This window comes from Olea europaea, chromosome 15, assembly GCF_002742605.1.
Source record: "Olea europaea var. sylvestris chromosome 15, O_europaea_v1, whole genome shotgun sequence".
Taxonomy (NCBI): domain Eukaryota; kingdom Viridiplantae; phylum Streptophyta; class Magnoliopsida; order Lamiales; family Oleaceae; genus Olea; species Olea europaea.
Genome location: NC_036251.1, coordinates 25,231,575 through 25,244,323, shown reverse-complemented (window position 1 = coordinate 25,244,323; position 12,749 = coordinate 25,231,575). Strand labels below are relative to the sequence as shown.

Below are 12,749 nucleotides of genomic sequence, written 5' to 3'. Positions count from 1 at the left end.
GAAGTTTGGATAAGGTTTTTCACTTTTCATCAAATTAAACTATTTTCAAACCTTTGGTTCAGTCTATAGCCTTATAAACGTGCTTTCTAATCAGAAATTAACATATAAGGTCAATTTTTTTATGTACGTATTAATTATGTACTTGTCCATATCAACTCGTGCCGATTTATAGAGAAATTAACATATTATAAAATATTGTAGATTACAACTTGTTCATTTCAACATATAAACCGATTAATCATTTACCTGATCCTACTATTTTCTCGTAATTGTCCACCTCAAATGATTTGTCTTGGATGTCCCATTCGTCGTATAAACTATGAGCTACAAGCTTCAACCCTCAATAAAAATTTATATGCATAGGAAACTATAAACACAATTACTCAATGCATGACCAAAGTATGCAGGTATAAAATTATTAACTGGCAACAACATAACGGTATACTCAATGCCACAAATGCTATGATCAAAGCCATCCAAATCCCAACTTCATTTGACTGTAAACATAGGAACATTACAAGGGGAGCCAGAAGACAATATCGAGTTCTACTTCTCGATATCATTTATCATCTAAGATAGCACTAAACACTAAACAAAGATAAAATCCATCGAGACATTCTTGAATACATTGGACAATTGGTACCTATACAAAGGCCTAATATCACAATTTTGAGCAGGAAAACGAGCAACAGTAAAATGTCTGAAACAGAAGCTTTAGAAGTTGCAATTGGAAAAAGGAAAGAACACGGCAATATCTCAATTTAATTGACCACTTGATGCTTCAATCACAATAGCCACAACTATGAAGCTAGAACCCTCTCAATGGCCGCCACATAGAACTCCTTGGGCATAGTCCCAATTACAGAATCACATTTTTCACCATTCTTGAACAGCAAGACCACTGGCACAGCCTTAACATCATAATTCTCAGCAACTTTCAAGTCATTGTCAGCATCAAGGACAAAGCATTTCAGTCTCCCAGAATATTCTGTTGCAATCTCATCAATGACCCGATGAACCATCCCGCATGGCCCACACCAACTAGCATAAAATTCCACAAGTACAGGGACGTCACTTCCCAAAATCAGTTTTTCCCATGACTTGCCAGTAACCACAGCAGCTGCACAATCAAAGACAAAGCATTTGGAAGAGTGTCAATCTGTCGTGTGCAAATATCAATCTCCACAATCATTGATAAGTAGGCAAAGCCCTTAATCATTAAGGGCTTATTCAATAGTGATTATGAGAATTGATTTTTTGATCTAGAGCAAAAAGTGGATCCCACCTTTGAGTGAAGAATTCAAAAATAACGACTGAAATGGTGGAATAACAGATAAAAAATTGAATTTTTTGGGGTGAACAATTGCTACCAAACATGCACTAAGTAATTTAGAATTTGATAATGATAAATATTTATTTCACAACGTTTAGAATGAAAATCTAAATTCAGAGTTTTCTACCAAGCATTTCATTCAATAATAGAAAGAAATATTTAAAGCTTGATATTATTTCTCATTGAAGAATAGAATTTCACGTATAAATTGGTGAGATTTCATCACTCCATTCAAACCCATGAAGTTCCTCTTTTGAGGATCACTATCAAACACATTCAGAGAGGAGTATGCATCCTGCGTGTCCGCGTGTGTGTGAGAGAGAGAGAAGAGGAAAAAAGCAGCTAAGAAACTTATACGTCTGTGAGAGGTTGAGACCTAAATATCTTCCGTTGATTTGCGCCAGAGATTAAATTTTGAGATTAATTCCAGTTTAGATGTTTGAAAGCAAATGAATGGTTTAGATGTATGACTGATTTCAAATGTATGAACAGATTTGGACCTTAAAACTCTCAATTGAAATTTTACACACTTGAAGTCTTAATATGAAGGCAGTTTGCTTAATCATGGCGACTAGTTAGACAGGAATCCTTTGACTTTGCTTAGCTATATTCAAGCAAGCATTACAGCTCACATACGGCTTTATTAATGTGCAAAAATGCAAAGAGCCGCCATCTAGGTGCCAAACCCCCATTTAAATCTTCGTTTGGTTTGAAATACTAGCCAGTGGATTAAAAAAAAAAAAATGTTAAGTTTGAAGGACTGTCTCTCTAAGAATAAAGATGTCTTGCTTCTGATCTGAACAACATCCTTCATATTCAAATTTGGATATTCTGCTTTTCGGAATGAGTGCTTACCCGCCACTTGAGAAATCTTAAGTAGACATCTAAACTGCATAGTTGAAATATCAAAAAAACTGCAAGTATGCAACCATTCTTTCTTGCTTAAATTATATAGTTTCGACATCCTTATATTTTTCGTACTTGGATTTCTGGGTCGAAAGAACACTTTATGGACTGCGCGGTGTATGCTCTTAATTTTGTTAGCCGTTGATTCCTGAGTGTAGAAGAGCTATCTATAACAAATCTCTGGTCTATTCATAATTTCATTTTATATTAATCTGTCTAAATCTCGATATCTTCTAACCTTTTCACTAGAGAATCCACACCAGATTTTCACCCCAGTTTTATCAGCTTGCGATAAATCAAGCCTATAGACCCTATTTTCAATGTGCGAGTAAGCAATTAATTAGCGTCATAAAATCCACATTTACTAATCAATTCTACAGCACCCATTTCCTGTTTTAGAATAAATATTATTAGAACACCAAGAGAACAGAAATAATTATGCAGCCGATTCTTATACCAATCATAACTAAAACTATCGTAAAAGATAAACGATTACCAAATGAAGTGATCGCGAAAAACCAATACAATTCAATTGCAAGAATTGAGGATTTGAATTACCTTTGGTGTCGCGAAGGCAGAAGACCCGGTGAGATCGGGGTTTCCGGGCCTCTGAGGTCCATTTGAGCCGTGAAGAGAGACCAAATGGGTGATTCAACTGCATTTGAGACCGGGAGTGTGATGAAAGCAGAGGCAAAAGACATGATAGAGAAGAGGGAGCGACGGGGTAACAAGAAGTAGCACAAAATGGTGACGCCATTTTTTCCTGATAATCCAAATCCCACGATTGATCTGTCAGTATGAAATGTTACTGTGGGGTTCCGTCTCTGACTCAGCGTATATACAACCTGCGAATAGGGGTGTCGCCACCTGTGTGAAAACGACGTCGGGCACGTGGGATTTATATTTTTCAAGTGGCATAATTATTAATAGTTTTGAGTTTTTGGTCATAGTTACGGTTCTGGAATTATTTTCGAGAGAAGTGGCTAAATTTATTTGATGTACTTAGGAAGTGTGCGCAATATCATTTTTTTAGAGAGATTGTGGAGTTGATCGTAGTTACCTCTTGAGCATATTGAAAAAAAGCGTAACACTTTTTTGACCACGTTGTCCACTAGAATTCAGCAAGCTCATTTATTTGGGTTCCACCTAAGCTGCTCTATAACGTGACCATCGGTTCTAATGTTCTCAACATAGATGAGTTTGGCCCTCTAAAGGAGAATTGTCGCTAAATATGATTGTCGACTTGTCGTTCTTGTATTGAATAGTGATGGTTAAGATATTGGAGGTGTGAAACTTAGCTTGGCAAGTTTTGCTGAGATCTTCCAAGTTTTTTCATATGTCCGTCATATTCTTGTGAGGCACTGTCCTATTTTGCAAGGTTTATGGTTTTCTCTCAATATCTTGCCATCGGAGTCGAGTGCATTGATGACAATAAAAACCATCTCCTCGAGTTCAAGAGGGCACTCTTCTTCTCTATGTTGCTTTTTTAGCACCATTTCGTTTATTAGAGTATCTTTTCTTCCAGCCTGAAACAAACAACATAAGCCGTGCTTTGGCTAGATTCTCTGTAATGCACCTTTGTGATTGGAAATGGCTTGGAGAGTCTCCTAATTCATTTTCGAGTATGCTTTGATTGATTCATCAGTATAATCTTTATGTGTCAAATTTTATATGGTTAAACTTTTCAGTTGAACTGATATTCTGAAATATTATAACCCAAAAAAGGGTCATAGGATGGAAGAACTATTAGCACCAAATTATTGCACATGTACAGTGAGATACAATTTCACTTCCATCTATAATACACGTTACCAGGCAATAATAGCAGCTGCCGAAAGGACAGATAAACGAACTCATTTTTCTTAATCATATTTTGCATCTGTCAAGTCGGAAATTTACAAGTTCTACCCATCAAATCTAGCATCCAAACTGCAAATATCGAACCTATGCATCTTGGGCCACTACGGGATGCTGCCATGTTTCTTTTTCCGTTCTTAGCACGTCAGCTTCAATCCTCAATTACCTCGTATATGTTTTATTACATCAGATGCTGCTAGTATTCGAGGATGAACAATATGATATTAGTTGCCAATTCATCGCCTTTTCAGCACAGATGAAACACTGAAAACACCATATTTTGTACTTTCTGGTTTGCAGTTCATGGATGCAGCAATGCAAAGGCCTAAGATTTTTCTTGTATCTGCTGGATCAATGAGGCCATCGTCCCAAAGCCTGGCTGTGGAATAATATGCACTGCCTTCTCGATCATATATGCCTCCACAACTCTGTCCCGGAAATTTTCCTCTTCTTCCTTTCTCCACTGCAAAATATGTCAAAAAAGTAATAGTTGCATTGACTTTTCAATTCCAAAAGTGTTTGGATAAGAAAATTTTCTTACTTTTACGTAAAAAAGTTACTTGTTTTGAAAGTAACACTTACTTATTTCCAACACTATCAAAACAAAGAACTTACTTATTTTCAACTTTGACCCATAAAAAAGATAATTCATAAATTTATTTACTTTGAAGTAAGCAATGAGTAAAATTTTTAAGCTCAGTCAGACATGCTCACAATTTCAAAATAGAAGTCCTAGCCGAATTCCAGCCTTCTTCCGGTTGCCCCTTTCTATCTTAGCCAGCAACCCAGCAGCCTGAACAGGGCCACGAGAATTAACAACTGATATTCTGTTTTCCGAAGTACACAGCAGCCAATTTGGTTCTTAAAGGCTAATATTCCTCTCACAATGCTGTCTCAATTTACTGCTATTATGATAAGTTGGAAATTTGAAGGAATAATGTCATTACTTGCAATAAACTAAGATTGCAAGAATACTTGATAAAGGACAAAAAGATAAATGAGAATCCTTGCAATTTGAAATGAAAAAAGCTCGACAAATCTTACCATTTTTATTGGGTTTCAAAATTTTTATACTCAAGTCACTATATGAAACCCACTTAAACTTGTAAGGTTTTCAAAATTTTGAACCAACCTGCATTTTGTCAAGTAAAATTGCATCCAAATAAATTCACATGAATTAAGTTTTAAGCTTCGAAAGGAAATATTCCGCTAGGAGAAAAAATATAAGAAGATATAACTCAAATATGTTAATTGAGAATGTAAAATCATAGTTAGAAGATAGTGATGAGATAAATTTTACATAAAATACAGTCGTTACAATTTGGGATCACATAACTTCCTAAATTGAACTCGATCTAAATGTGTCAATTATAACTTCATTGTCGCATATCGAGAAACCCACCAATATCAAGTAATCATGTTCCAAATTTTTACTAAGAATGTGATTCTTCAACTTCAATTACTTCGATATAGAAGGTGCATATTTCTTCCCATCCTTGAATACACTACTATTCAAAAAATTTAGAAGCTAGATGCTTCATGTTAATATTGATGAACTAATTTAACTCAAGCTTCGTTGGTGAATATAAAGGGACTTTCCTTAATTCAACACAGCCACGGGGCCACTAGATATGCATATCCGGACAGACACATGAGAAACAGTTAGATATAGCATCTGAAAGCCCACAGGCAACAAGAAGAGAGTATGCACACCCTCAAGAGTCATGAGAAATGAATAGATTCTGTGAATAGAAGATACAAGCCTTACCGGTAAATATAGGGAAAATACATGAAAAAAACTAGTACTCTCATCTTGTCCTTAACCTTTTTTATGTAATAGTTACGACAGGTTTTGAAGATTACGCACCAAACATAATTATCAACAATGAATCATATGCACTTTGATAACCATTCATGTTGATATGGTCCATTTCATTTCATAGGCTTTTAAAAAGTTATTTCTAAAATTAAGAAATTACTTTTAAACATATTTGAATAATTTTAAAAATATAATTTCCGCACGAAATTGTTCTATATAAAGTAAACGCAATAGCAGAAGATTATCATTCGAGCCCTTGTTCTCCATAAACCAATTTGTTGTTTCTTTTTCTTTATTCTATTTGTGAAGTTCTAAAATATGTTAAAGAATGTGAGCAAGAACGATTATAACTAATGAAAATAGAAAAGTTAAAAGATTTCAACACTTTTAAAATTAATACAAGGGAAAAGAAAATATTCATACATAATGGACATGTGCCATCAATCATGGAAAAGGGCAAAAAATCGACAAAATTCATATTATAAATTCATCTTCCATGGAGAGGGGGGGAATCTTAAATTTTTCTATACTTCTTTTCATGTGCAAAATTAGAAAAGCAAGGAATCAAATCCTTCTCTCAAATAGATGAATTTGAGGTTGATCATGGAACCGAGTATATAGAACACAAGATGGGCAATATGAGGTAGACTAATGCTGGTCTGCCATGGTGAAACTACTAGGTTCACTACAGGCTCCTCACACTAAGGGGAGAGGGGGGGAATCTTAAATTTTTCTATACTTCTTTTCATGTGCAAAATTAGAAAAGCAAGGAATCAAATCCTTCTCTCAAACAGACGAATTTGAGGTTGATCATGGAACCGAGTACATAGAACACAAGATGGGCAATATGAGGTAGACTAATGCTGGTCTGCCATGGTGAAACTACTAGGTTCACTACAGGCTCCTTTGGGTCCCACCTCAATCCCACTACAAAAAATAGGGCTGACTCACCCATTGTGAGGAGCTAGTGGAACACCTGTAAGATGTTTGGCCTGACACTGTAGCCTGATTCTATGAGGTAATCAAATACTCCATTAACCACATCCAAGGCACATATCAAAAGAACTTGAAGATGAAATGAGAAGCAAATAGATACCACACAAGCCCCAATCTCATAGTACTATAGTTTACAGCATGCCACTCTTTGCTTCTATACATAAAACTACGTACACAATGTATATAATGAGATCTGAATCATATCATAATACACAATCTAATTCGATTCACTAATGACGGTCAATAAATTCGTGGGCTCAACCCTACCAAGGTCCGGTCAGCAACCTTCTCAAGCATATTCTTTTACCTACCCGTGGCATATTTGTTGATTCTGATATCTGTAAACAAACAAAATAAACGTAAACCACAAGATCTACTGGCGAAGAAGAAAATGAAAATGGGCTCTACTTGGATGAGTTTCAGAATGCAGCAATATTTCTTTTTCGTTCAACGTTTAGACTTTGACAAATAATTGAAATCGAGATCGAGCTAGCACTGCCACTTTCAGCAAGATAATTTGAACTCTTCGGTTTAATAAATAAAATGAACAGTAGCATGACATTCTTCTAGTGGTGACTTCATTTCTCCATAGCATACATACAATTGAAGAAAATATAATGATCAGCCCTTTTGGTATCGTCGAGACCTTTCATACTATTATGGAGATGTGAATGAAGGAATTTATAGCAGTTTAAAAGTTTTATACCTGATTTTTCTGCATCTCCATATATTCTGCCTGCAGAAATATGTGAATACAGCAATAACTTCTGTCAAAATTGTGAATTTCCAGTATCATCTTGTAAAGAGTAATTTGACTGCCCAAGTGGACGTACCTGTTTTTTCCGAAACTCTTGGTTCATTTCTCTGAGCTTTGCTACTTCTGCTTCCAATTCCAAGGTATATGCCTGCCATAATTCCATTAATGTTAAGAAAGTTACGAATCGAGAATATGTAGTAAACTAAAAATGTGAATCTAGTGCCGGAAAAACTTAAATAGTCCCATAGTTATGAATCAAAACAGATGCAAACGCCAGACACCCAGGGTGAATAGTAAAACATATCTAAATATTATCCTGTATGATTTTCACGTCAAGTCACTTTAACATCAAACTCAGTCATGCTTTTTTATGTGTGACTGCAGTTATTCAAGAACAAAAGAAATGTCTCACAGAAATCAGTAAATCAATATTTGTGGTTATGATAAATGTGGTCAACAATTTCCAAAGAAGGAAAAAGAGGGCATATCTTTGTCTGAATAGGTATCAGATTGCGTCGTTTCCCTATTATTAACATGTCCATGACAAGTGGCTGCAAAGTCATGGAACAAACGAACTAGTCCCTAAAATATTCCCGGTCAATTTTAATCATCAAGCTGGATTGATCTATAATTATTGTAGTAACTTTAATCAATATCCACAAGAAAGATTTTAAAAACGTAATTATGGGACGGTGCCAAAATGTAAACAGTCATTTTCTGTCCTAGCAATGAGGAAATCCATCCACTATAAGGGGTGGCGCAAAAATATCTAAGATTCCACAATAGTTTTGAGAATCATCGGTTGTAAATCCTCTGTGTTATTCTCTCATTATCGAGTTTATACAACTGGCCATATAGTTATTCTTTAACTGAACACTGAGTTATATATAGTGCATCTTCTCACCTCGCTGCCAAATAAGAAAGAATGAACATGTTCTCAATATTTTGAGGGCAGGATAAACGAATACAGAAGTACAGATGGAGTGTTGTAAATTTCACCTGCTTCCGAGCCCGTGACCTTGCAGCAGACTCCCTGTTTTTCATCATTCTCTTGCGCCTTCTCTCCACTACTTTCTCCAAAGAAGTAGATGATCTCCTTCCTCGACCACCTTCACGTAATGGATAAGGAGAAGGGGACAGTGAATATGTATCTACATCACTCTTAGCAATTGTATCTGAAGTTAGAAGATTTCCGGGAGACCTTCCTGCAACTGTCGAGCCCCCATTGTGTAATGTCCCCATGACCACTTGTCCACCTTGAACTCGAGTATTATTCAAAGGATTTGATATTTCAGCAACTTGACCTCTTACCCCTGGGCTAGCCAGCTTTCCATTGTTACCAGGTTGCATGGGAGATGACAAACTCATTATCGTTTGTTTGGGAAAAAGAGGCTGTGGCTGCCTAGGTTGTTGCTGAAGAGATATAACACCACTTATATTCTTCTCTAAGGCCTGTAAATTATGGACTAAATTGTTGTTCTCTGCAAGTTGATTACCCAATACACCTTGGTTCCGAGGTGGCTGTTGAAATCCTATGGTTGAACCAATGCTGAAACCACTTGCCGGAGGTAAACCATAGATTCCATTGTTATTTGCCGTCCAAGAAGGTTGGATATCTTCTCTAACAACCCCTGCTCTTACCAAGAAATCTTCTAATGTCATTTCACCCAAAGTCGGCTGCCTCACTTCCAAATTTGATCCCCCACCAGTACTTCCATCTTTCGCACCAACAGTTTCTTTAAGCACATCTCTCCACACTTCATCTACAGTTTTCTGACTTAAGGTACGTGGCAGGGTTAGAGATCCTTGCCTGTGCAAATTTCCACCTGGGGCCATCCCATCTCCACTGCCAGGACAAGAAGACATGGCCTGAGTCTCTTCAGCCGTCCAAATGCTTTTCAAAAGATCCTCCATGTTCATGGATCCAAAGTCCTTTCCGGGTCCAGCCAAAGTGCTCTGGAACTCATCAAAGGTCAAGGAATATACGGATGATTGTCGAGCCAATGGATAGTTATCCATTGGTGTTTCCCCGCTGCCATCAGGCTGTGCTGTGTCCCCAAAATTCTTGAAGTTCATGTATGACCCCATTATAGAAAATTGCCAAGAGGGCCACAAGCTGACCAAATATTATAATCGTCACGATTCAGATTCAAGCAAATAGAACAAACAGAATTCTGTGTTCCCCTTTTCCAGCTATCATTTACTTCTTTTTCCTCAAAAATATGAACATGAACAACCAAATCAAGGAAGAAAACAACGGATGAAAAGGGCTAAGACCTTCTAGTACAATTTTTTTATAAAACATCATGCTCGGTGCTCCTGAATCAATTTTTTATATGCAAGGATGATGGATGTTAAAAATTCAAAACATATCTTAATTTAAAGTACTTAAATACTAAAGAAAAATCAATACTTAGCTTTAAAGGGAAAAAACAAAGGGCAAAGAACACTCTTATTTGGTACATGTATTCTATCTACGCAATTCATAGTGACGATCTCAGTCTCTATATTGTACTCTTATTTATCTACAGTTCAACGTGGACAAAAACAAATAAAACCCAATACAACGTTCTTATACACAGTATTTTTTCTCTTTTGCTTTCATCTTTTTCGCCAGCTCGTTTGCAGGTCCAAAAAAACAACCAATACCAATACCGAATCCAGCAAAATTAAGGGAAAAAAATTCCAATCAAAGAATAGTGCATAAATGGGTAATTCAGTAGACGAGAATTCAAAAAACCATAACACTACACCGAAATTACAATTTAGTTCCCACTGTTTCAAAGATCACCTAATTCAATAAAATCGAAACACGAAAAAAGGAAAAGTAAAAACATGTTATTCATATATGTGCGGAAAGTAGAGGGAAAATAACTAATGTTTGACAAGAGAGAGACGACTTTACCCTTTACAGAGAGATCGTGTGATTTCTTCTTCTTCGGCCGTTAATGTTTGCAGGAGGCGACAAGTGTCTTGACAGTCTTCTACCCTTTCGACACGAGTCCTCCCATTTAAAGCTTCAGCCCTTTCTGATTGATTTTAGGTAAAATTACAGAAACGTCCCTAACTTTTTCATTTTTAACAGACTTGATCCTAATTTTCAAATTATGCCAACGAAGGTCCCTAATCTTTCAAAAATATATATCTGGAGTTCATATAGATGGAATTTATCCATTTGATTGTTAGTTGACCAAGGAAGTCAAAATTGAGATCAATTTTGACCATATTATAAAGGGTAAAATGATAAGTTTGCATTTTTTTCACATTAAGTAAGTTAAAAATTAAATTAAAAAATCAAAAATAAAATAAAATAATAATAATAAAAATAAAACATCATCATCTTCTACACCATTCCCCACCAATCCCATCCACTCCAAACAAGTCAAAATCATCGGTTGTCGACCCATCAACCATAGGCGACCCAACCACCATACCATACCATAAAACTAGAAATCAACATCATCCCCAAAAAAAAAATAATAATAATAATAAAAAATAAAATAAATAAAAATAAATTGAACCTCAATCTTGATCCTAATGATTTCTATGAGTTTGACTTCAACTCGAAAGGTGGTGGTGTGATGCTCCATTGTTGAATTTGAAGTTGAAATTCCATTAGAGCTCCCAAGTTAGGCTTGTCAAAAGGAATCAAAATCTCAACTTTTTTCTTCTTTTTTCATTTTCTTGATTTGGGTTTTGTTCTTTAATGTCTTTTGAAAACATTTCTTGATAGAGTGAATTCGGATATGAAAATGATAATTTTTTTTCCCTTTGTAGTATTAGGATTTTTTGGATTTGCACATATCGGTAGTTGCCGACACTGATGGTTGTAGATTGAAGGTAGAGGTGGACGTGTAGTGGTGGTGGTGGTTCTTTCCTCGGATTTGGCTTGTTGACTTAATAATGGTGGTAGTGTGTTGATTCTGTCACCTGAACTTAGCTTGGTGGTGGTGGGTTGTAGGTCGAGATGGTTCTGCTTTTTCCAAATCAAATAGATTGCTTTTAAATTTAATTTTTCACTTGGATTCCATTTGGCAATAAAAAAAATATATATTAAAAAAAAAGGAAAGTGGAGGTAGTAGTGGCTGTGGATCTGGAGGTAGTAGTGGCTGTGGATCTGGTGGCAGTTGCGGTGGTTACTGACTCTGAGCGACGAAGGGTAATAGGGTTTTAGTTTTAGGGTAGGGGTGGGGTTTGGATTGGGGATAAGGTAGTGGTAGAAGATAATAATTTTATTTTTTATTTTTTACTTAATTATTTTTATATGGAAATAGATAAAATTACCTTTTTATCCTTATAGAAATAATTAATAATGTGGTTAAAATCATTTTCTTGGTCAGTTAACGGTCAAATGGATTGATTTCATCCATTTGGACTCCATATACATATTTCTAAAAGGTTAGAGACATCTGTACAAATTAAAAATTAACCTAAAGTTTGCAAAAATATAAAAAGATCAGGGACCGCTGCTGCAAGTTTCCCTTGATTTTATCTTCTTTTTTTATTACGTATTTTTATTACGCGGATGGTGTAATCTTTCTAAACGTGGGCCAATTGGAGTGAAGTCTTGGATGATGTGATGATAGACCAATTACATAGTGTAACGTGTGGAAATATTAGCCGTCAGGATATGGTAGGATATAATGGCAGGCGGCTCGTTTTGATTGGCTGATCTGCGGGTGGGATTAGTGGAGAGTACGGAGAATTTGATGAGAGTGGGTGAGGGAGTGTGCGCAACGTTTGGTCTTGTCTAGGGAAAAAAAATTAATTACAGGGTGCACCCAATAGATGGCTGAATCAATTTTTGGCTAGACGTGACTGGCACATAAGGATCAGACTACTGTCGCTCGGGATTGGATTAATAGATTTTTGTATAAACCATTGCAAAGCAATCAGCACAAAACGTCTGCATCATTCGCGCAATTGCGTTCATACGTAAATTGTTACTATCGTTACAAATTTGGTATTTATACCTTCATTACAATATTTTCTTGCAAAGTTGTTTATTTCCATCTCAAACTATCTACAATATTGCACCAAAATTTGAAGTAAGTTTTGCCTTATTTTGAATCGAATTAAAA

At 36.0% G+C, this 12,749-nt stretch overlaps 2 protein-coding genes across 3 annotated transcripts; both read right to left on the bottom strand.

Moving 5' to 3' along the window:
• Nucleotides 1-458: 458 nt before the first annotated feature.
• LOC111410616 (thioredoxin M3, chloroplastic-like) lies at nucleotides 459-3,092 on the bottom strand. The gene is made up of 2 exons (XM_023041050.1): nucleotides 2,798-3,092; nucleotides 459-1,120 (listed from the first exon to the last, which is right to left on the bottom strand). The coding sequence occupies exons 1-2, from the start codon at nucleotides 2,994-2,996 to the stop codon at nucleotides 801-803; spliced, it is 519 nt and encodes a 172-aa protein (XP_022896818.1). The 5' UTR covers nucleotides 2,997-3,092; the 3' UTR covers nucleotides 459-800.
• Nucleotides 3,093-6,971: 3,879 nt separating this feature from the next.
• On the bottom strand, nucleotides 6,972-10,664 carry LOC111410615 (ABSCISIC ACID-INSENSITIVE 5-like protein 7). Of its 2 annotated transcripts, none has more exons than XM_023041048.1 (5): nucleotides 10,574-10,664; nucleotides 8,668-9,784; nucleotides 7,745-7,816; nucleotides 7,618-7,647; nucleotides 6,972-7,249 (listed from the first exon to the last, which is right to left on the bottom strand). In XM_023041048.1, exons 2-5 carry the CDS (start codon nucleotides 9,754-9,756, stop codon nucleotides 7,175-7,177), a joined length of 1,266 nt encoding a protein of 421 aa, XP_022896816.1. In that variant the 5' UTR covers nucleotides 9,757-9,784; nucleotides 10,574-10,664; the 3' UTR covers nucleotides 6,972-7,174. The 2 variants fall into 2 exon arrangements, with proteins under 2 accessions (XP_022896816.1, XP_022896817.1); XM_023041049.1 differs by lacking the exon at nucleotides 6,972-7,249 and adding an exon at nucleotides 7,266-7,495.
• Between the last annotated feature and the right edge of the window lie 2,085 nt (nucleotides 10,665-12,749).

Excerpts from the sequence above, each read along its gene's own strand:
- LOC111410616 (XM_023041050.1), bottom strand. The coding sequence starts at position 2,996 with ATGGCGTCACCATTTTGTGCTACTTCTTGTTACCCCGTCGCTCCCTCT. Across the intron at positions 1,121-2,797 it reads CTGCCTTCGCGACACCAAAG|CTGCTGTGGTTACTGGCAAG; the intron begins GTAATTCAAATC and ends TTGATTGTGCAG.
- LOC111410615 (XM_023041048.1), bottom strand. The coding sequence starts at position 9,756 with ATGGGGTCATACATGAACTTCAAGAATTTTGGGGACACAGCACAGCCT. Across the intron at positions 7,817-8,667 it reads GGTCACGGGCTCGGAAGCAG|GCATATACCTTGGAATTGGA; the intron begins GTGAAATTTACA and ends GAATTATGGCAG. Across the intron at positions 7,648-7,744 it reads AAGAGTTTCGGAAAAAACAG|GCAGAATATATGGAGATGCA; the intron begins GTACGTCCACTT and ends ATATTTCTGCAG.